Below are 22,781 nucleotides of genomic sequence, written 5' to 3'. Positions count from 1 at the left end.
CGGCGGGGAGCAGCCGGGGATGACTGTGCGGCCGTGGCACTGTGCGGCCGTGGCGGTGACAGCCCCGCAGCGGTGACAGCCCCGCAGCGGTGACAGCCCCGCAGCGGTGACAGCCCCGCAGCGCTGCCTCTCGGGCCATGTCGGCGCTCTGGAGGGGCAGCCGAAAGCTGCGGAGCGGGAGCGCTGCCAGGGACGGGGACTCCCTGCACCGAATGCTGTACCTGGTGAGCAGATCCGAGGGCACGGGCTCCGGAACCGGCGTTACGGGGTCGTCGTGCCGTTCAGTTTGCAGGTTCCGAATCGCAGGCTGAGCTGGAACGTGTGTGCCCTGCAGAGGCTCTTTGTTGCCGTGCCAGGGCGCTGGCGGTGCTGAAAGGATGCAGTTTGCCTTGCTTTGTTTGGGAGGGCACTGCTGCCTGGCGTGTGCTGCCCAGAGGTGCTCTGTGCTGGGCCAGGGGCGAGCTGCCTGCTGCCAGGCACCTCGATGCCTTTGCATGGCAAACACAGCAGGGAATGGCTTTCAAAACTACGGGGCAGCCAGAGCTGCCCACTGTGGGCCTCAGCGCCGTGGTTGTGAATGTCCTTGATCCTCCTCCACGGGAAGGATGTGAGCCTGGCTCCTCCGCTGAGCCCCTTCCCGAGCAGGGGTTAATGTGTTTGTGAACTCCGCTTTCCAGCCCAGTTGTGGCAGCCCGCAGTCTCATTTTCAGCTTGCTAGAAAGGAGTGCCTGCAGGATTGTGTCTGAAGTGTGATGCCGTAATTCTCCCAAAGAAATCCTGGTTTAGTGCTGTCATTGTCACTGCTGGCAGAGCTGGTGGAGAGAGATAAAAGGATCTGTTTCTATTCCAGACCTTCCCTACTCTATCCACTTTCTCTGGGAAAATGGGGACAGAGAGGTTTTTGTGAAATCTGCTTGAGAGTTTTCACTAAAATAGCTGTGCCCTGAAGCCCCCCGTGAGCAATGTGTGTCTGCTTTGTGTCTGGAAAAGGATTTTTTAAAGGGAATGCCGGGTAGACAGGATTGTGCTCAGGGGTGAAGCACAGCAGTTGTTGCAGGTGGAGTCGTGCATTTCAGTTCTAGGAGAGAAGCAACAATATTTTTGTTGATAGGGACTGGTAAGGTGACCAAGTTTGCTGGTCACTATGACAGTGGTTTAACAAGGCTTGATGGCGAGGCTCACCTGGTTATTTACTGCAACCTCGCGCTGAGGGATGAGGGTCGGAAAGGATCCGTTGTTTGCTAAGCTCAGAGAGGGGTTTCGGTGCAGGTGGATCTGCTCTAGTCCTAGACTTGGTCAGTGGTTTGTGTCTGAAGGGTTATATATGCACAGCCAGTGCTTTATATGCCTTGGCTAAGAATTCAGAGTTCAGCAAGTCGTAATCACTTAGCAGGGCTCTGTGTGGCAAGGAGCCCTCAGCCTTGAGGAGACACCTTGGGAGACCTCCCCACTCACTGGGGGTCGCACACCACAACTGCTTGTTCAGTGAGCAAGCAAGAGAACAGGTTTGTGAACATGATTGTGCTGGAGACTTTGTCCAAAGAGTGAGGGGTGAGTGCTGTGTGGGCCGTTCCCGAGGAGATGTGGGGCCGGGCAGTGGGGAGGCGGCGCTGGCTGTGGCTGGAGCCCACAAGCCGTTTATTGAGCGTGCACAAGTGGAGATAAGGCTTTGGGAAGTCCTCCACACTTCCTTCCTGCCAAATGGGTGTAACTGCTCCTGCTGGGGCACACCACATGCCTCCACAAGTTACTTCAACTTCAGTGCTGAGCTGGTGTTTCACGCCTGGAGCAGATTTTCGGTCTCTTTCTGGGTGACCCATCTTTCCCTGCAGGAGCATGCACAGGATGGGAGGATCTGCGGGGTGGCAGGCAGGAACTGCTTCAAACACTTGGTTTATTTTGGGGTTTGATTGCAGATTGTGCTTTATGCATTGGAACTGGATTTATTTGTACTTTAGGTTCTCAAAGCAAAACACCACTGGACACGTCTGCCTCAAGTAGTGCTAACAAAGCCAAACATTGCTGAGCAAAAACCCTGTTTATCCTGGGTCTCTGCAGGCTCAGATTATAATGTCTGAGCTGGCAGTTCTCTGTGCCTTCCCAGCAGAGCAGGGAGCTTGGGAAGGTGTTTTAGCCTGTGCTGGAGCCAGGCTTTCACCTGCTGCCCTTGGTGGATTTGGGGCTGTTGGGATCAAGGTCACACGTGCTGAAGTTTGATGCAGATCTAATCTAAAAGTTTGGGTGTATTTTATACTTAAGAGCACAATGAGTATAGGTGGAACCTTGCTGAAAAGTAACAGGAATTACTGAGTAATTAAGACTAATAGATCTCAAATCTCAGTGACACATGCCAGGAACAGAGGGAGTGGAAATGGGCTGGTCCAACTCACTGCTTCCTCCTGCCGTCAGCTTGCAATATTTTTCCTTTCTTCCACATCTGAGTTAAACCTGAGAAACCGAAGATGAATATTTTCCCTGTAATGAAGTGTGTTTAAGAGGCATTTTTGTACAGACAGCCAACGTCAGATACAATGAGTTCCTGGCTTACACTTGTGTCCTGAAAAAATGATCCTTTGTGCAATGAGCATCTTTGCTCATGTGCTGTGCAGTGGGACCTCAGGAGAGCGGCCCTAAGAGACCTCTGAGGAAAGGGGGGGGAAATCCTTCTTTGTCCTAGCATGGATTGTAGGTGCACAGAGAGGAAATAGCTCTGTGTGAGCAGATTGCGTGGCTTAAAAAATGTGACGATCACAACTACCAGTGGGTGGGAGTGAAGTGATGTCCCAGGGGCAGAGCTTTGTCTCCAAACTGCAAGGTCGGGATGTGCTTTATTTTCTCTTCTTTTCCTTTTCCCCTTTTTTTCTTTTGTTAGTTTTTTTTCCTCTGCTCTCTTCACATTTCTCTGCTTGAACAGGCTGATTTTGGGTCAGTTGTTTCACAGAATGACAGAATTAGCCATGTTGGAGAACACCTCTGAGACCGTGGAGTCCAGCCTGTCCCCAGTCCCCACCTTGTCCTCAGCCCAGAGCCCTGAGTGCCACGTCCAGGCCTTCCTTGGACACCTCCAGGCATGGGGACTCCAACACCTCCCTGGGCAGCCCCTGCCAGTGCCTGGCCACCCTTTCCATGAAGAAATTCCTGAACTGGGGGGCTGTAGAGGCAGTGCTGGGAAATCACTGAACCTGGATTAAGATCCCCTGGCAGGATTATCAGGTGTGATCACTGGAGCAGCTCTTTTCCCACCACGTCTCTGGGAGGCATGGACACAGCCCACGGCTGCCTTGGCAATCCTGGAAGCCTGGGGCTGTCGTCACTGACACCAGAGACTATTCCTGCTCCAAACTTTTCAGTGTAATGAAAGATGTGAGGGAATGATCTAACATGAGGGGGTGAAGTGAGGATAACTGGCTTTATATATAGGCAGTTGATTAAATATTAAAGAAAGCAGCAAGAGGGAGCAGCTCTGGGAAATGACACTTCCAGGGAAGTTCACCCTGCGAGGCACATTCCCAGACACAGCTTAGGGATACAGCTGCTTTCCCAAAGAGCTTGTGCTGGAGCCTGGAGAGGCTTTAACTGGGATGGTTGTGCTTCCCCAAACCCTGGGGTGGATGGTTTCTGCCCTGTGTTAGCAGAGCTGTTCGCAGGCCTGCTGCAGCCCACATTGGGGAACTGCCAGGGGGCTGGGGTGTTTGTTTTGTTTGCACAGGCATTTTTGGTTCCCAGTTTTTGAGCCTCTGTGTGAGTTCTTCAATCTTAAGTGCTGCTGGACGAGCCTATTTTAATTAAAATTCACGTCTCTGAAACCAGGAATGGAGTTGAACAGTACTTCAGTTAATTTGAGTTCTGCAACTCCTTTTTTTTTCCCTTTATCCCCAGTCACAGAGAGACAGGATAGACACTTGTAGTGCCTGTTTAAAAGTCCCCAAGCTGCAGCTGCTCAGCCGCAAACCCCTCTCAGCCCCCTCGTTCCTCTGGCTCTTATTTCAAGTATTACCACTGCTCTTTCCTCTCCCTTCTCTCCAAAGAGCACAGAGCAGGTCGCTGCTTTCTGTCGCAGTCTGCATGAAATGAACCCCTCTGACTGCAGTGCTCCCCCCCAGGACTGTGCAGGGCCCCAGCTGAGCACCATGAGGCAGCTCACGGATGCAGACAAGCTGAGGAAGGTCATCTGTGAGCTCCTGGAGACCGAGCGCACCTATGTCAAGGTAAGCTTTTGCCTCAGCTTCCCGGCAAAACTCTCTTGGTTTCTTCTCTGCTCCTTCAGGATGTGTTTCATGGGCATATCTGGTGGTGAACTTGCATTCCATTCTGCAATCTGTGCCTAAAATGTAACTGAAACCCCTGAAAGAAGGCATTTCCAGATGATTAGGCTGTCGTTTTGAAATGGCTTAGCTGGTGCGCAGTTACTGCTCACTGAGATCTGGTATTGATTTTGTAACTAGAAATGTGTAAATGTTTCCTTCTCCTGTGTTAAATTGTGTGAAATCCAACTGTTTCGTGTTGTGTGTAAAAAGGAAGAATTCTCAGATTGGGTGAGCATCATTTGCCACCTCAGTAAATATCCAGAGGCAGTCTGAGGGACCAACATGGGAATCTTCTTCTGAATTTGTAGGACTTAAATTGCCTGATGGAGAGATACCTGAAGCCTCTACAGAAAGAAACCTTCCTCACACCAGATGAGGTATGTTGACCTTTGCTTGAGCCAGAGAACCTTTTGCCTGCCCCTCCACTCTGCCCACCCAGCTGGGCTTGTTTGTCTGAAATTAATTTCACTTAATTCCACTCCTTTCAAATAATGGATCGAGTAGAGCATCAAGGTGCTGCTCAATAATGTCTGCAGCTTGCCTTTTCCTGACACCATTCCTGGTTATACAATTGGACTGAGAATTACTGCAGTTCTAGAAAACAGAATATAGCCTCAAAGTGATATTTTCAGCATTCTGCTTTTTTTTTTTTTTTTCCCCCTTTTATTAGCTCGATGTTCTCTTTGGGAATCTGACTGAAATGGTAGCATTCCAGGTAGAGTTCTTGAAAACTCTGGAAGATGGAGTAAGGCTGGTTCCAGACCTGGAAAAGCTTGAAAAAGTTGAGCAATTTAAGGTAATAATTGTTTACTTTTATATATATAAAACCACATTATTTGTATTGTTTCATTGTTTACATTTTGAGGAGACCTTTAACGCTCTCCATTATATTTTTCTGACTATTGCCACTCTTCATGTAAAAACCTGCATCTCCTTCCATTTAAGATTAGTTTTCAACGGATGCTGGTGCTGCTGAAAAATTTTCCTGCTGCAGTTGTAGCTTATGCTACATTTAGCCATATAGAGCACTAGAAACCATGTGCTTTTTGGTGCTATTCTTGCCCTTCTGCCAGATTTCTTGCCTTGAGCTGTCAGGAAATGCTGGAAATGGAAAGTTACATAAAATCTTTGTCCTGACAAGTCTCATGTTCAGAAGCCCTCTGGGGCTACAGATCAGAACAGTACATGGAATTTTGTGTTTGCACTTTCAGTCCATAGTGGCAGATACTCCTGGCTTTCAGCAGGTGTGCATCTTCACAGGTAGAAATGTAAACTGCAGCTCTTTAAACTTCATTTAAAACCCAGGGAAATGTGGAAACAAATTTCATTTTGTCTCTAATGCAGTTGTACTGGTTCTGGAGGCATGGCAAGGAGATGACAGAATATTTTTCCTTTGGGGAACTCCAGTCTGGCTCTGAGCACTCACCTTGGTAAAGGACAGGATGGATAATAATAATAATAACAATAATAATTCCTCTGGGATTGCTCTTCAGCTAGCATACAACCCTGGAAGAAGTGTTGAAAGAATTTGTGGTTTTGTGCATGACTGTCTTTGCCATCAGGTGTTTGTTTAACATGAACCTCAGCCATGACCACTGCCCTCGTGTAACTAAGGCACAGCTCTGGTTGGTGGGAAATGTGCCCTTAACGGAGAGCACAGACACACTTCTTTCCTGGAGGCAGCCTCTGTGGCCCCTGTGTGCTCTGGGCTCCAAGACAGGAGTGCCAGTGAAGTGCCTTCCAGAGAGAACTCTCCCAAGTGCTGCTGCTTCCAGCTATTCCCATAACAGCTGCACCGAGCTCGCTTTCAGTTCTGCCCCCGGGCCCTGTCTGCAGCCAGGGTGGGAAATGTGGAGTTCTGTGGTTTCAGTTCTGCACTTTGCTTCCCTGTCTCTCACTCACTGTGCCCAAGCTGCCCACGTGTGGTCTCAGCCCCTCACCAGGTGCTGTCTGGTTCCCAAGACGTTCTGGGTTTGTGTTTGACCCCGAACACCAACTCATCTCCAAGCAGGTGAACACCTCGGTGTGTTTGTGAGGGATGAGTGTTGCTTGCAGCTCCTCAGTGCCTTGATCCATTGCAAGGTCAGACACATCCAGTCCTCTCTGTGGCCTCTGGCCATTGCTGAGGTCAGGGAGGCTCTTAAGTGCAGCTCTGGAGCTGTGAGCCCAGTCCCTGTGGAGTTAGTGCTGCCTCCAGGCTGGGACTTGGCTGATGATGCTGATTACAGAGGCTGACTCCACACACCAGGGCTGGGCCTGTTTCTTGGTGGACGAATCATGGAGTCACAGAATGGTTTGGGTGGAAGGAACCTGAAAGATCCCCCAGTTCCACCCCTTCCATTAGCCCAGGCTGCTCCAAGCCCCATCCAAGCTGGCCTTGGACACTGCCAGGGATCCAGGGGCAGCCCCAGCTGCTCTGGGCACCCTGTGCCAGGGCCTGCCCACCCTCACAGGGAACAATTCCTTCCCAATATCCCATCTAAACCTACTCTTCTCTTATGGTTTGACGCTATTCCCCCTTGTCCTGGCACTCCAGCCGCTTGTAAAGAGTCTCTCTCCATCTTCCTTGCAGGCTCCCTTCAGGCACTGCAAGGCCACAGTGAGGTCACCCCGAAGCTTCTCTTTTCCAGGCTGAACAATCCCAGCTCTCCCAGCCTTTCCTCCCAGCAGAGCTGCTCCATCCCTCTGATCAGCCTGGAGCCTCCTCTGGGCTCACTCCAGCAGTGATGTCCCGGTGTGCAAACACACTCAAACTGCATTGTCCTGTCCTCCAAAAGCTGGGTGGAAGCTTCAGATGCCCTGGCTGAAGGCAGAGTAACTAAATGCCTTTTTACTAATGCTTTTTTTCCCCCCTTTAATCCCAGAAAGTGTTGTTCTCCCTGGGTGGATCCTTCTTGTACTACGCTGACCGGTTCAAGCTGTACAGTGCCTTCTGTGCCAGCCACACGAAAGTCCCCAAAGTCCTGGTGAAAGGTAAGAGCCCCTTCCAGAGCTGTCACAGGCACACACTGGTTGTGGTCACTGCACCCCAAACCTCTCAGGGCAGGAGTGGGGGCACACGTGTGCCTGGCTGCTCTCCAGGGGCCTTTGGAGTAGGGAGCTAAGTCTGCAGAGGCTCCTGGAGCGCTCAGTGCCCTGGGTGTTGTGTCACCCTGTGGTGACACCTGAGCAGCTCACTACAGGAGGTGGCTCACCCTGCTTGCAGTTTTTCTCTCCCCACACTTTGTTCATCCTCCCCTGCCACGTTTGGTTTGTTTTCAGTCACGTGGGAAGATTTCCTGAGTAGGAATCACATCGTGGCTCTGTGCTCTATGCTGATGGGTCACGGTGTGCTCTGGAGCCAGGAGTGGTGGCTCTGCAGTGACCTCTGCATCCTCCTGGAGTTTGTGCCAGGAATCCTTGCTGGTGGCAATCCCATGGAAGCCCTGGCTAATGTGGTGGAACACTGGCAGCCACTAGGAGAGGATCAGCCTGGGAGAGTGTTTTATGGAAGCTGTTAAAATATTTTAGCTCTTTCTCCCCTCTCTGCTTCCTCTTGCCTTCTTCCCACTTTGCCTGAGAAACTTCCATGTTGGAATTCCTAGTGGAGCTTGGCTTGCTGAGTTGTTGATAAAGGACCTGTGGTCTGGCTCCTGGGCCAGCCTGCCTCACAGGGAGGTTTTTTCCCTGTGGAAGTGTTAATCTCCTGGAGTTACCAGTGCCTCATGCAATTCCTTTTTGGCCAAGACATTAAACAAACAAATGGTTCCAGTTGTAGCAGCAATGCCATTGAGGGAGGAGCTCTTACTTTTCAAAGAACATCTGGATGTCTGACAGTCAAGAATTTTGGGGTTTTTTTGTTTCTTGGTTGGTTTGGGGGAGGGTTTTGGCATGTTTTTTTCTGTGCACTTTTTCTTTTTTTTTCATTTCTGCTTGTAAACTTTTATTCCCTGTGCTTCAAAGAATACTTGGCAGCTCTGTGGAATACATAAATAAATAATTTGTTGCTAGTCACATTTGTGCTTTCTTTTGGTGTTATTTTATTGTTAAAGCTGTAGACTAGGTAGATCTGGTTATTTTGCTTTTCTTTTCCATTGTTGACTGTATTTATAAATGAGAAAGTGTTGTGCTTGAATTATGGCACAAACAGAACTTAGCATTCCATTCCAGAGAGAAATCTCTTCCAAAGCCTGGGAGTATATTTCAGGCATCACTGGGTGTCCTCAGCTGAGGTGCAGGTGGCTTTTGGATTTGAAACTCAAGTTGCTTTACTGAAATCAGGTGACTGTCTGCAAACCCCCCCAGCCCCAGCAGGGGACATGACTCTAATTAAAGCAATTGTGTGGCATTGCTCCTGCACTGAATAATTTGTATGCCTATAAATACCACCTCCTCCTTCCCTTCCCTTCCCTCCTTATGCTCCAGTGGAGGGGGCAACAGAGAAAATGGCAATTTTATGCATTCAGTTGCAGTCAGGTAGAAAAGATGATGGCATTCAGGTGTCCAGTCTGCCTGTGCTCCTAGAATTGGGTGCATTAGCCTCAGTTTACTGCTCCTGCCTCTCACTAGCTCCTGATGTTGTTGTGACTCAGTGCTGCATTTTAAGGTTTAGTGAGATAACAAGAACCAGACCTGCCGATGTTGTGGGTACACCTGGGCTTAGAAGCAGTGACTCCTCACAATTTGAGACTTTGCTTAAAGGGAACAGATGATTAAAACAGTTTGTGCTGCTCTCAAATAGCTGCCAGGCCAGAAGTACTTATTGCTATCTGCAGCTCCTCCCGAGGGGCAGCTCTGATCTCTGCTCCTTGTGACAGGGACAGCACCCAGGGAACAGCCAGGGCAGGCTCAGGCTGGAGAGCAGGGAAAGGTTCTTCCCCAGAGGGTGCTGGGTGCTGGGCACTGCCCAGGCTCCCCAGGGAATGGGCATGGCCCTGAGGCTGCCAGAGCTCCAGGAGCGTTTGGACAGCACTGCCAGGGATGCCCAGGGTGGGGCTGTTGGGGTGCAGGGCTGGGGGTTGGACTGAATGGCCCTTGTGGGGCCCTTCCCACTCAGGAAATTCTGTCATGGATAGTGAAATTAAAAATTGCCTGTGCTGGAGGTGGATGCCTGCTGTGAAATCCTAAATAGCACATCCGGGGAGAGCGTCAGTGACTCAGATCCTGGAGGGCGTCAGTCTAATTCTGCGGGCCCAATAAATCTGCACTTCCTTGCAAAATGTCTCTGGGTAAACCAATTTAAACCTGGAAAAGTCACTTTCTCAGGGCAGCAGATGCGATTTTTGATTGATCCAATGGCTTCATTTGAATCTTGCAGCCAAGACAGACACCGCTTTCAAGGCGTTCCTGGATGCCCAGAACCCGCGCCGGCAGCACTCCTCCACCCTGGAGTCTTACCTCATCAAACCCATCCAGAGGATACTCAAATACCCCCTCCTGCTCAAGGAGCTCTTTGCTCTCACTGATGTGGACAGTGAAGAACATTATCACCTTGATGGTAAGGAGTTAACCCCACTTTTCTCTGGTTCACCTCTGCTCTGGAGCCCTCCTCCCCGAGGATTAAAATTCCCTTTGCTCACCCCCTGTCTCTCTGTCTCTTCCAGTGGCCATCAAAACAATGAACAAAGTTGCCAGCCACATTAATGAAATGCAGAAAATCCATGAAGAGTATGGGGCAGTGTTTGACCAACTCATAGCAGAACAAACAGGGGAGAAAAAAGAGGTAACAGATTCATAGAGGAAAAGGAAAAGTTATTGTGATGCCTGTTAAACTGGATCCAGTATTTACCTTTCCTGCTGTGCCATTGAAGTAGATCCTGGCACAAACAGATAAATCCCAGCTCGGTTCAAGACTTGAATTGAGTTCAATCCCAACTTCACTGAGGGGAGGGTGGAGGGATGGGATAACATCCTCTGGCCTGGGGACGGCCCTCAGTTTGCCACTCTGGGGGACCATAAGGTGAAAGGTCTGGTTGCTGCATCCCCCAGCAGTTGGGAACTCTTGTATTAGTTTACTCCCAGCAGTGTGTCCACAGAGGAGCCTTTGGGCAGAGTCAAAAGCCACAGCAACTGTGGGGAGGGAGTGCTTTGACCACTGCACCTGATGCAGTCTCTAAACTGTACCCCAAACTGATTCAATGTTCAAACAAAACACAAAGAAACTGGTAGGGAGAAAAATGGGTAAAGGGGAAGAAAAGGTAAAGAAAACATCTGTGTTTGCCCCTGACGTCCAAGGGCTATACTCTAACTTACCCTAATTTATGCTCATTAATTAAGGGTTTACGTGCATCTCTTGCTAAATGTCCTGGTCTATTTGCACATGTTTGCAGTCAGCTGATGAAATACTCCAGAAGTTTGCTGGGGGGGAAATTTTGTTCAGGACTAGACTTCAGGCAAGTGTTCTTGAGCTGAAAACTCACATCAGATGTCTTGAGCTGATTAAAACCCTTGCCCTGTGGTGCATGTGTTGGTGTTGGCAGGTCGCCGACCTTTCCATGGGGGACTTGCTCTTGCATAACACAGTGATATGGCTGAACCCTCCTGCTTCCCTGGGCAAGTGGAAGAAGGAACCTGAGCTGGCAGCATTTGGTTTGTATCCCAGGACTTTCATTTTGCATGTTGGAAAGCCTGTCAGCTGTGCCTTAGCAGATATTAAAAGTAACTGAGCATCGCTTTCCCCAGGGCTGGCTGGAACTTAAACATAGGTTTGTCTCTTAGCTGCAGTGCTCAGTTCTGCTCTCTGGTAGTTCTTCCAACCCTCCTTTCCTGGCTCAGGTGAAAGGTTTGTGTGCTTGGGAATAGAGGAGACCTGTTCCAGGCCTTATGGGACTCAGAGGAGAGGCTGTGGGAGCTGGGCCTGGTCACTCCGGAGAAGGGAAGGCTGGGAGGGGATCCCCTCAATCCACACAAATGTCCCCTCAATCCACACAAATGGCCCCAGGGGCTGTCAGAGGATGCTGCCAGACTCTGCTCAGTGGTGCCAGTGACAGGATGAGGAGCAGTGGCCATGAACTGAAACACAAGTTCCACCTCAACCTGAGGAAGGATTTCTGTCCATGGAGGGGGCAGAGCCCCGGAACAGCTGCCCAGGAGGGCGTGGAGTCTTCCTCTCTGGAGACATCCCTAAAATCCAAATTCCTGTGTCACCTGCTCCAGGTGACCTTGCCTTGGCAGGGGGGTTGGACTGGGTGATCTCCAGAGGTCCCTTCCAACCCCAACCATCCCGGGATTCTGGGGTTCTGTGACTCCATGACTTTTGTCTCTAACTTTCTCCTCCAGTGTTCAAAACTGCCGTGGTCCTTGTGTACAAGGATGGTTCCAAACAGAAGAAGAAACTCGTAAGTTTGCAGGGACTGTTTGGGTGATGCCATGGGCATTTCTGGGGCTATGATGGAGCTTTGTTTTCCACAAAGTGGGGCTGGAGTGTGCTCTGCCATGTGTGGTCCTTGGTGTCTGAGGAGCTGGGTGGGCACAGCAAGCCTTCCTTTATCATTTGCCATGCCTGCCACATCCATTCCTGCTCTGGGGTGGATTGTCAGGGATGAAGATGTCACTGTGAATGTGTCTCTTGGCTTTGATTCTTTGGTCAGTGCTTGTGAGTGTCTGAGAGCTAATTAATGTCTGTCACCTCACACAGTGCCCTGGGTGTTGTGTGCCACCAAGCAAGTGCTGGCTGCTCTCAGCTACATCAGGAGGGGCTCAGGAATCCCTCTGGTGTTTGGGATTCCAAGTTAAAGCTGAGCTTGGCAGTGCTACAGCAGGGGCATGGTTTATAGTGCTATAGGGAAACTTGTGATCCCTGCCTGTGGCATAAAACGGAGAGGGATTTGAGGTGCCTGCATGGGGAAAGGCAGCTGGCACAGGGTGACTTCAGAGTGAAAAGCAAAACTGGGATGTGTTCCCGAGTGTGTGTGCACCCAGGGCTGGCCTGGGTGGCTTCGGAGGGCGTTGCTAAGAGCCACTGGGCCCTAGGGCTGCTTTAGTCCAGATTTCAGCAAGGTCTCCACAGAGAGGCCCCTCAGGGAGGTGTTGGGGTGAGAAATTGAGGATGGCAGCAGGTCTGTAGCTGGGAGCCCTCAGCACAGAGTTCAGGACTGCCTGCCTGCCCCGGGGTGTCTTGTTTCCTGAAATGCAGTGTTTGAAATCCTTCCAGGGAGGATCACATAGAGCCTCAATTTATGAAGACTGGGATCCGTTCCGGTTTCGCCACATGATCCCTCTGGAAGCGCTGCAGGTCCGGGCCCTGGCCAGCGCAGGTAATGTTCCAGGCAGGAATCCTGCAGGGTTTGGATGTGTGGCCTGGGGGCCTTCACTCATTATGCAGTGAATACCTGGGAGTTGAATGTGAAGGTAGACGTGAGGTTCTGCTTGGTTTTCCCTTTAGATGCAGAGACCAATTCTGTGTGTGAGATTGTCCATGTCAAATCTGAGTCTGAGGGCAGGCCAGAAAGGACATTTCACCTCTGCTGTAGGTAAGTGGGTTTCCCTGTTTTCCATGGCACTCATCTCTACGTCCCTGCTTGCCCGTGTCTTTCCTTTGAGGCAATCTGGGAACAGCCAGTAGGGAGAGTGGGGAGAGGGTGTTAAAGCCTTACTTTTGGAGAGGTAGAATTGTGTACAGTCTCTGAAATAAAGGCATCGAACTCGATCAGCTTTGTACCTTTATGGGAAAAGCCTTACTGGGATTTTCCGGTTAAACTCCACCATTGGATCTTTATGGCAGGTGTTGTGTTCAGCTGGCTCCTTTCATGGCACCAGGTCCCTGCCTCTGGTCTTGGGACACTGCCTTTCCTTAAATAAACATCCATTGTTGGGGTGGTGGTTGCCCTGGCGTGTTCTTACAGTTCAAGTAAGAACTTGGAACACAAGTTCATCGGGATCCAACAGAGCTGATGCCAAGCCAGTTCCTCCTTCTAGGAAGAGTTGCAGGAGCTGTGCTTGGGGGCGTGTTTGCAGGGACAGATTGACTGAGCACCACGGGTCAGCTGGACGTGTGTCGGACACAGCCGAGTGTGGGTGGCACTGCAGGAAAAGGAAACCTCGAGAGGGCTGAAAGGCTGAATGTTTTATTGATGAACTGGGTATTGGTTTCCTTGGATGCCCACTGCAGTGACCATGGATTTAGCTTTGCTTTGAAAGTATTGAGTTCAGTGGAGTCTTCTCTGGGGAAGTGCCTGCCAGTCAATTTGTACTGTTTTAAGTCACAGAACTGGCCATTACTTACCTCATTTACAGCCAGCCTTTAGCAGTTCCCAAGGGGTAACTCTGCCTTTTGTATTCCCACCTCTTTTTCAGCTCACCAGAACACAGGAAGGACTTTCTGAAGGCAGTGCACTCCATCCTGCGGGACAAACACAGAAGACAGCTCCTTAAAACCGAAAGTTTGCCCTCATCCCAGCAATATGTTCCTTTTGGTGGAAAAAGATTGTGTGCTCTAAAAGGTGCAAGGCCAGCCATGAACAGGGCAGGTACTGTAGGGCTACAGACTTTCAAGATCCCAGTAACCCCAGCACCGTTGTAGGACGTGGTGGTGTCTGTCACTTGTATATTAGGATTAGCATTCTCTCCTGTGTATGTAAAAACTGCTGGTTTTCCATGCTTCACTTCCTTGAGAGCCTTAAATTGCCTCTCTTTACCTTGCTTTGCACTTGAGGCTCAGTTTCAGAGTGGTGCTTCTGGCATGGAAGGGAAATGGGATTCCTGGCAGTACCGATTGGCTGTGCACTTTAATCTGAACTGGGTTCAGCTGAACGGAGCAGGAGCTGCGTGTTTCTTAAAAGCATGTACAGAATTTTGAGGTAGCCCGAGCACTTTGGAACTAAAATGCACAAGGAAAAGCAGCTCCCCTGAGCTTGGTTTGAAGGGGCAGCTGTGGGAGTCCTCCAACCTGAGCCTTTTCAGCTCAGTCGCTAAAGGGCACGTGCTCCTCCTTCCCACATTTGGAGAAGCGTGCACTTGATACTCTTATTTTTGTAGTGGCCGGTCCTAAACCATGGATTTTCCTTTTCAGTTGACTTCAGGCAAAAGCAGTGAGAAAGTCCCAGGGAAAAGCAGGTTTTCATTTTCAGAACTCTAGATGATGGAGGGAAGAAATGTTTGCTTCCAACTACAAAGTACACGGCAGCCCTGCATGTTTTGTTCTGGTCTGTTGTTTATTTCTTATTCTGCTCATTAGATCCAGCACTGTAGACAAGTGGGCTTTCTGCTCCTCCTCTGACCAGGGCAGGCCAGACCAACACCAGCTGAGCCCAGCTTCTCACTCGGGGTGCTGCCAGCCCTCTGCCTCACAGTGTGAGGAGGGGCAATGCAGGGAGGGCCAAACTCCACAGCGCTGCTTCCGTCGGCCTCTGGGGCCAGCCTGCTGGAGAGGCCAGACCTCCTTTCAGTTTGGCTCCATGGGGCATTTGTGTGATGAATTCTGCAGGGATTAAAATACCACCTTGGAGTCCAGACCTCTCCCTACAGACAAAATTTGCAGCTGCTGAGCTGTCACGCTTAATGCACCTTGTGAGGCTCAGGGACATTAAAATGTGACCCCAGCCCCACGGCAGAGCTGGATAAATTCATCCTGCAGGTGCTGAGGTTCTGTTCAGGGCCAGGGGACAAACTGCAACCTCAGAGCTCCGTGTGTGCCCCTGAAGCACCGGGGTGCCTGCAGGGCCTCTGGCTGCAGGATTTGCCCCTGCTTGGCCTCAGGAGCCTCTTGGGAAGATGTTCCGACACAGAAGATGGGAATTTGCTAATTGGGCCAGTTGCTGAGAAGATGCTGAAGAAGGAACTTCTGATAGTTTTTCTGGGATTTTTGGGGGTTGATTTTTTCCTCACCCAGTAGGCAGGAAGTGAGGAAGGGAGAGTAGCAGTGCCTGGACAGGGAACTGAATTCCCTGTAAATAACGCAGCACCTTCAGCACTGAGGTGGCCACTGGAAAAGCTGTAGCATTGCTCCAGCCCAGACAGATTCCCTTCTCCGAGGTGTGAAGGTGTCGGATTTTGTGGTGTGCTGGCAGCAGGGGCTGCGAGTGAGAAGCTGAGCTGAGCAGATGCCCTGGTGCTGGCTGCCCACCCGGCGCTCAGGAGGAGCAGCAGTTGAGGGCCATTGTCCCCACGGTGGATCTGAGCAGCAGAAACGCCTTGGCAGCCGCAGAGGCCTCGTGCCGAGGAGCTGAGGCCGCAGGGAGGATGGATGGGAGTGACCGGGCCGCTCGTGGGCTCTGCCTCCTCGCTGCCTGGCCGTGCCAGGCGCAGGGCTCGGACAGGACTTAGCTTTTCCCGAGAGTTGTGCCGTGTGTAAAACGCCTGTGGGGTTTTATCTTTGTGTGTGCAGTGTCAGCCCCAAGCAAGTCTCTGGGGAGGAGGAGGCGGCGGCTGGCCCGAAACAGGTTTACCATTGACTCAGAGGCCGTCCACAGCAGCAGCCCCGAGAAAGAGCCCGCGCAGCCCGCGCAGGGAGGGGACACTGACCGCTGGGTCGAGGAGCAGTTCGACCTGGCGCAGTACGAGGAGCAGGAGGACATCAAGGAGACCGACATCCTGAGCGACGACGACGACTTCTGCGAGGCGGCGCGCGGGGCGCAGCGGGAGCTGCGGGAGCGGCTGCAGGCCACGTCCCTGGCGGGCGGCCGGCGGCCCGAGCGGCCCTGCCCGCCCGGAGAGCGGCCCTGCCCGCCCAGGGACGCGCACGCCGCCAGGATGGCCCAGCTGAGGAAGCAGGCGGCCCTGCCCGGCATCAACGGCGCCGCCGAGGGCCACGGCGAGGAGGTCATCTGGGTGCGGCGGGAGGACTTTGTGCCCGGCAGGAAGCTCAACACCGAGCTCTGAAGCGGCCCCGGCCCCCGTGGGTGCCCCCATCGCCCTGCGTCCCTCGCGATGACCCCGCGGGTTGCACACTTGCACACACCATTGCGGCAGCTCAGTTGGTCCGAAGCCACGCGGCCACACTTTGGGCAATGTCAAACGCTCAGAAACCGGCAACGAAACGAGCTCGAGGTCCTGTCTTACGTTACCCAAGGGCTTTCACACTATTTTATTTATTCTAAAACAATCAGGGGCTGAAATTGAGTGTGGGGAGAACATAATCACTGGAAAACAAGTTACTCTGGATGTCTTAAGCTCTGTGCAGCTCATCAGCTCCAGCAGGAGCACGAGGACAGAGGGGTTGGTGGCCGTGAAAGCCGTCGGTTGTAGGCTCATCTCCTTCACGAGGAAACTGCCTTTTTAACCTGTACAGTCGCAGTATTCTGACTCCCTTTCCCTCTCTAAATGTAAGAGAATATACATGTATTTTAGGAATGCGTGAGGAAAGTTTTGGGATTTATGTTGTGTTCAGTCCTCTTGGTCTGTGGCTGGTCTAATTTAATGTCAATGTTGGAAGCTCTAGTTTTACATACTCTTGTAAAGATGCCAAACTCTCTTAAAGGAGATCCAAATTTAACACTTGAAGAAATATTTTTTTGTATTTTACCTGAGATGCAGGGGCACAAAGGGGTAAGAGATTTAGGGTAGCTCCACGTCTAGGATACGAGGCTGGCTTTTTGCAGAGGGTTAGGAATGGTGGTTTTATATTAAAATATGAACTGGAAACTCTTATTTAGGTATAACTGTCTTCAGGAAAAGGTTTATTGTATATGTTTGAGACTGGAGTTTAGTTAGCTAATAAAAAGAATAATAATTAAAATGACATGTCTGAATTGCAGTGGAGCAAAGGGATCCATGGTGTGCCCTCGCTGGAGCCACAGATCCCTTTGCTCCACTCTCTTTGGCAGAGTTTGGGCTTAGGGGACAGGGAATTCATGGCCAAAAAACTGACCTCACCCACTCTCCTACCGTGGGTGAAACTAGTGTATTTTAATTCCTTTATAGAAGCTTTTCCACTGCAGTAGAGGATGAAAAAAGTTCTACACAAGTAAACCTCTTTAGCATTTTAAATTTTTTATTTAAACATCTAAAACAGGGTAAAATGTGACTAAAATCTCGTGGTTTTTAAGTAGACTTCCAAATACGAAACAGAAAATAGCACTTTTTTTTTTTAAGATTTATATAGCTTTTCCCATTGCAGTCTCACCTATAGGAAAAAAAAAAAAGGAAGATTATATGAAATTTTGTTTTGTTTTGTTGGTATCTATTGATGTTTGACACATCAGTAGGTACTCTGAGAACCTGAAATTTTATAATAGCCTTAGGATTATATTTTATAAAATCCACTCTGACTATATTTTAGAACATAACAAAAATTATCCCCCCCCAAATATCCATCACTGTGTGTGTGTCCCAGCTGGCATCCTCCCCTCGCCCCCTCCCTCTCCTGGTTTCTGGTGCACTATACTTGACTTATGAAAGCTTTCTCTAGTAACTTTTTGCTATCCCCTGGTTTCTTTTCGTAAGAGCTTTAGAAGAGTTTCTACCCCCTTTGTATGATCACATGGTTGTTTTTGTATCATCACCTGTCGGTCGTGTCCCACGTGCTGGAGGGTTTGGCTGTCCTGGGCTGCTCCCAGAGGATGCAGCCAGCACTCAAATACTGGAAGGCTGGTACTGGGAAGGTACCGTGGCTCTTGTACATAATGTCATGACATGTCTATGTCAAAGGTTCTTATATATTTCTTTTATAAGCTGAAAGAAGGTCTATTTTTATGTTTTTAGTTCTATGAATGGAACGTTGTAAATGCCTGTCAGAAATAAAATACTGGGAAAAAAAAGCAACAGAACTGCAGGGAGTGGTGTGTGGAGGCCACTTGTCATGTGCAGCCTGACACACAGGAGGGCTCTGAGGTGGGAAGGGGGATCCCCATGAGGAGGTCCTGCGTTCCCAGCTGGTGTAGCTCAGGAAGGAGCCCTCGGGTAAGGCTCCGCTCGTGTTTTGGTGAGGGGAGAATTCCCATTTCCCTTATGGCATCCATAACCAGCCGTTCCTGCTGCTTTTCAGGCTGGCCACAAGGAACCTTCAGTGCGTTTTAAAAAGTTCCAGAAGAATGCCAGTTGCATGGGAAGAGCTCCCCAGTCTCTCTGTGGTCAGTTCGTTGCCCAGTCCCTCTCCCTTTGGGGTGCTGGGTTTAGCCCAGACTCTGGGAGCGTGCTGTGGGTTGGTGTTTTGTGCTTCCCTGCTCCTGGGGACAGCCCGACTGCCACTCTGCTCCCAGGAGCACTGGACTGCTGCGGGACGGGCAGGTGAGTGCTGCCAGGCTGTCCCCAAAAGGGGCTGCTGGGCACGAGGGAGGAACAAGGTGTTTGTGTCCGGGTGTTTGTTAGTGGGGCCAGAGCTGCAGGAAGAGCCTTGCACGGCCCCGGTGCCGGGACAGCAGTGGGAGAGAGAGCACAGGCACCCCACAGATGGAGCTGGAGCTGGGGTGGCACTCTCCGAGGGGGGACAGAAATGACACGGGAGGGAAGTGGCACTGAAATGGGGTAGGCTGTGTGCAGCACCTCCTACAGCATCCCTGGCAGCAGTGTAATGTTTGCTACTTAAGGCAGGGTTATTTTCAGCTTGGAAGGCTACCAGCCTAGTGCAAACCCTTCAGGAAGCTGGGGAAATGGTGAAATGAAGATGGAGAGCGAGGGCCTCAAGCAGAAAGCGGCACACGAAGTGGTGACAAGGGACACGTGTAGGCCAGCTCCGCAGCTGAAATGCTGTGCCTTCAAAGCTCTGTGCTGCCACCAGCCAGAAACAGAGGACAGAGGGAAACCTCCTCCTGCAATTCCCCGGCCATTGGAGAGGTGAGCACCAATCCCTGGTTCCTATGCCAGAGCTGTGCCAGATCCCCAGCTCACAGGGGGCAATTAGCTGATGACCCTCTGCAGTCACACCTTGGTCCAACAGCCCAGTGATCTGCTTCTGGGGAAAATACTGTTTGAAACAAAAGAGGGAACTCAAGGAAACGATTAGAAATAGCCTGCTGAAAAATAAGGAGGGCTTGAAATTAATTAATGTTGCAGGAAACAGATCAAAGGCAGAAACTCGGATTCGTAAAGCTGCAAAGAGGTGTGAATAGAATATTAAGTATGTTTCAGGCTGTCCATGGATGGAGCGCAGGCTCGGAATCAATGCCTGGGGTGCTCGGAGGGTGGCAGGGAGAGAGCAGTTTGCCTGTGGCCACAGTGTTGGGGAGACGGAGGGAGCCCCAGAGAGGGACAGAGGCTGCTCTGGATCAGCTGTTCCCAGGGCCACAGGAGCCTCTGGCGCTGCATTTGAAACCCATTTGCCCGGCTGCGGTTCCAGCAGCTTTCCCTTCAGTTCCAGGAGAAAAAAAGCCTGTTGCCCTCTGGGGTGGTCCAGCATCAATCGTTGTTCCTTAAGTTTCCTCCGTGGGAGCTCCGTGAGCCTTGAGGCTCCTTCGGCTGCACGGGGCTGGGGTTGGAGCTAGGATAAGGGTCAGGATGAGGGTCAATGTAAGGATTAGGGGCAGGCAGCCCTGTGTGCTTTCCCCAGACGTGCTGAAGGCTTCCGCTCCCTCATCAGAGGTGGCACCGCAGCACAGCAGCTCGGGATGCGGCTCTCCCTCCATTCCCGAGTGTTCCCGGTGATTCCTGCCGGGCTGGCACGGTCCGTGCCGTGCCCGTGAGTGCAGTGACCGCTCCCATGGCCGGAGTGACCGCTCCGGCTCGGTGCCGGTGCTCTCTCCCAGGGAAACCCGGGGCTCTCCGCTGCCGCATCCCGCTGCTCCCGCTCCGTTCCAGCCGCGGCCGGCGGGCGTCCCCCTTCCCCCGCAAATCCCGCCCGGCTCCTCGGAAATCCGAGGGCTTTCTGCTCTCAGCGAAACCACCGAACAGCGCACGACTCCCAGGCAGTCGGCAGCAGCATCCTCCGCTTTGCTGGCGCTGCAGAGCCATCCCATCCCATCCCGCCCGCCCGCGAGTGGGTTTGTGCGTCATTCTATTAGGGAAAGTAATTTCCAGGGATGGATTCGGCTTCACTTCGTCTCAGCAGACATTCAACCCCTTTAATTAACTCCTCAAGGGGTATCAGAGAGCCGAGTAACTTTGTGGCTGTTTCGATGTGGTGACGCTGGGAGTGATCTCAGTGCTGGAGGAGGCAGAGGGATGCGGAACAAAGCTTGGGTAGAAGTGCACTTAGAGAATCTACTCCATCCCCTGCCACAGGTTCTAGGAGAGCACTTAAAAAGCCCTTCAGATCTCCAATAGGATATTAAAGACTCAAGCAGAGTGAGAGCATCAGCTTTCTTCGAGGTCACTGCAATACCAGACTAATAGTTGAATTATATGCTGGAATACTCCAGGAAAAGGAGATTAAAAAAAAGTTACTTGAAAAGATAAGAAAATCCAATCCTCTGCCCCCTCTAACCCTCACGAAACATGAGAAAATGAGCAGCTGGTAATGAAGAGATTTTTAAATGACCCTTCCTTGCCCGTCTCCTGTGTAAAAAGCAGAGACAGAGCTGTTGTTAAAGGTATAATAAAAAAAGAGAGTGTGGCGATAAAAGTTGCAGTAGCTGAGTTTGGGAAGATTCCCCCAGTGTGGTACAGACACATTGGAGCTGTGGGCTCAGCTCTCTGCACTTCCCCAGGGAGCTCAGGACCGGATTTCCAGGCAGTGCAGGGAAAGAATTATTGGCATCGCTTCTGTAGGTGCCCAGAACGATGCTGCTGTGCTGGGGCAGGAGCAGGGGAAGGCCAGGAACATCAGTGTGGAGACTTAGGATTGGGGTGAGAGGGTGGGCAGAGAGAAAATGTGGTTGGGAAGTGGAGAGGAATGAAAAGGAAGCGCCATAGAGCAGTTGTATTCAGTTGGGGGGGGAGTTAGGGCTGTTTTATTTAGGCTGAATAGCTTGAAGCTGCCAGACATCCTCCTGCTAGCAATACCTGCAGTTACACCTGGACTCTGGAACAGATCTTTTTGGGGAGGCACAGCACATCGATTGAACTTCCTCTTGGATTCCTGCTCTCCAGTCCTGAAGGCAAGGAAATCAGGAAGAGGTGAGGAAGGGCTGTCCCCATGTTTAATGATGTTTCTTTTCAGGAGGGAAAGGGCTTTTCTCTGCCTCATAAGGAGCTGGCGTTGTTTGGAGGTAACAACAGTCCCCCCAAGCTGAGGGCTGCATCGCTCACCTCTGGTGTCTGGTTTTGATGGAGCATTTTCTTCCTCGGACTCCTCCATCCCTGTCCAAGCAGCCAGAGCCAGCCTCACCTGCAGGTTATTGACTGAACATCCTTGGGACATCGTGCATGTTTCTGCAAAGCACGGATGCAAAGGGACAGTGTCACTTTGTCACTTTGTCACTTTGCTGATCTAATGAAATTCAGCTGAGTTTGGGCCTGGAGGGACTGTTAGCACAGCGCCCAGAAATGCTGAGAGATGCAGGTACACACCCCTGTGCTCAAGCACAGGGTGATAAAACCCACCACAGCCATCTTTGCTGGCGGCTCTCTTGTTTTGGTGACAGCAGAAGAGCCCTTCCAGAAGCAGCAATGGATTTAAGGGGATGAGGAGGTTTTGCACCAGTTACTGTGGAAGCTGCTGTCAGACCATCGAGACAGGAGCTGGGAAACACCACAGAAGGCAGAAGGCTCAGTGTATCCCCAACAGCCTCGATTTGAACAGGAGTAAATCAAAATCCAAGGACACTGGTGGCTCAGTTTGCCCGCCCATGGCTGGGGAAAGCTCTTCCCACTCGGACTTCACAGGGAGCACAAATAAATCTACCCTGCTGAAGTGAGAAGGTGTTCACCTGCCTGGGACTGGGGTGTGCAGGTCCCTCCAGTGCAGAGGGCAAACAGCTTCATTTTCTCCTTTAAAGACAAAACATCAAAAGATCTTTAGGTTGTGTGAGATACATTCCTACAAATACACCTTTTCTTCAGCATGGTGGGGGATTTTGTCTGGCTTAGGGACATTTCCTGATTTCACTGTGACCCATTTGTGCATCCCAGTCCGGGGGTTAAGTTCCCCATTTTGCAGAGAGAGGCCGGTGGACACAGAGGCTGCAGCTCAGCTGTGTTCGGGGCGGTGCCGCTCAGCCCACGGGGACGCGCCGCGCCCTCAGGCAAAGCGGGGCCTGGATTGTGTCTGTGTCCTGCAATTCCCTGGGAAAGGGGCTGGCTGTGCCCAGCAGCTCTGCGCCCTCTGGAATTCCCTGTCTGCTCTGGCAGAGGCGGTTCCACGTCGGTGCTCCTGGTGGCACCCTGGCTCTGTGAGCTGGAGGAGAATCCCAGGCTGCGATCTGCTGACAGCTCCTGTGCCACCTCTGGAGTCCTGAGCTGACACAGCGCGGGAGGTCTGAGCGTGCCGGAAACGAGAGAGCTTTTAAATAGTTGTAGGTAATGGTTTTAATTACCCTTTTAAATCCTTGTTTTAATTAATCATAACCAGCACATATATAAATTATGAACAGGGTGTTATTCTTAGATTAATCTCAGCGAAGTTGTCATAAGCTACTTTTGTGGGAACACAGCTGGGAAAAATGACTGAAACTTTAACTTTTGATAAACTAACTCTGATGTGCTCCGACGAACAAAGCCAGGGAGAGGAAGATGGATTGGTGAGGT

General features: G+C 51.1%; 1 protein-coding gene across 5 annotated transcripts in view; it reads left to right on the top strand.

The window, feature by feature from the left end:
- Positions 1-17,966, top strand: part of TIAM1 (TIAM Rac1 associated GEF 1) — a 128,992-nt gene extending 111,026 nt beyond the window's left edge. For 3 of the 5 annotated variants that reach the window (XM_069027097.1, XM_069027070.1, XM_069027077.1), the window contains 12 exons: positions 4,029-4,208; positions 4,616-4,684; positions 4,978-5,103; positions 7,172-7,280; positions 9,604-9,783; positions 9,890-10,008; positions 10,766-10,874; positions 11,565-11,623; positions 12,439-12,541; positions 12,670-12,757; positions 13,581-13,753; positions 15,610-17,966. In XM_069027097.1, coding sequence (XP_068883198.1) covers positions 4,029-4,208; positions 4,616-4,684; positions 4,978-5,103; positions 7,172-7,280; positions 9,604-9,783; positions 9,890-10,008; positions 10,766-10,874; positions 11,565-11,623; positions 12,439-12,541; positions 12,670-12,757; positions 13,581-13,753; positions 15,610-16,103 — 1,809 coding nt within the window. In that variant the 3' untranslated portion in view covers positions 16,104-17,966. Of the gene's footprint in view, positions 1-49; positions 225-4,028; positions 4,209-4,615; positions 4,685-4,977; positions 5,104-7,171; positions 7,281-9,603; positions 9,784-9,889; positions 10,009-10,765; positions 10,875-11,564; positions 11,624-12,438; positions 12,542-12,669; positions 12,758-13,580; positions 13,754-15,609 lie in introns of those variants that run through there. The other 2 variants (XM_069027104.1, XM_069027087.1) reach the window with 2 other exon arrangements.
- The last annotated feature ends 4,815 nt before the right edge of the window (positions 17,967-22,781 follow it).

The sequence above is a fragment of the Aphelocoma coerulescens genome, chromosome 1 (genome assembly GCF_041296385.1).
Source record: "Aphelocoma coerulescens isolate FSJ_1873_10779 chromosome 1, UR_Acoe_1.0, whole genome shotgun sequence".
NCBI lineage: Eukaryota > Metazoa > Chordata > Aves > Passeriformes > Corvidae > Aphelocoma > Aphelocoma coerulescens.
The sequence above is the reverse complement of the archived record's forward strand: the minus strand, read 5'-3'. Positions and strand labels throughout refer to the sequence as shown.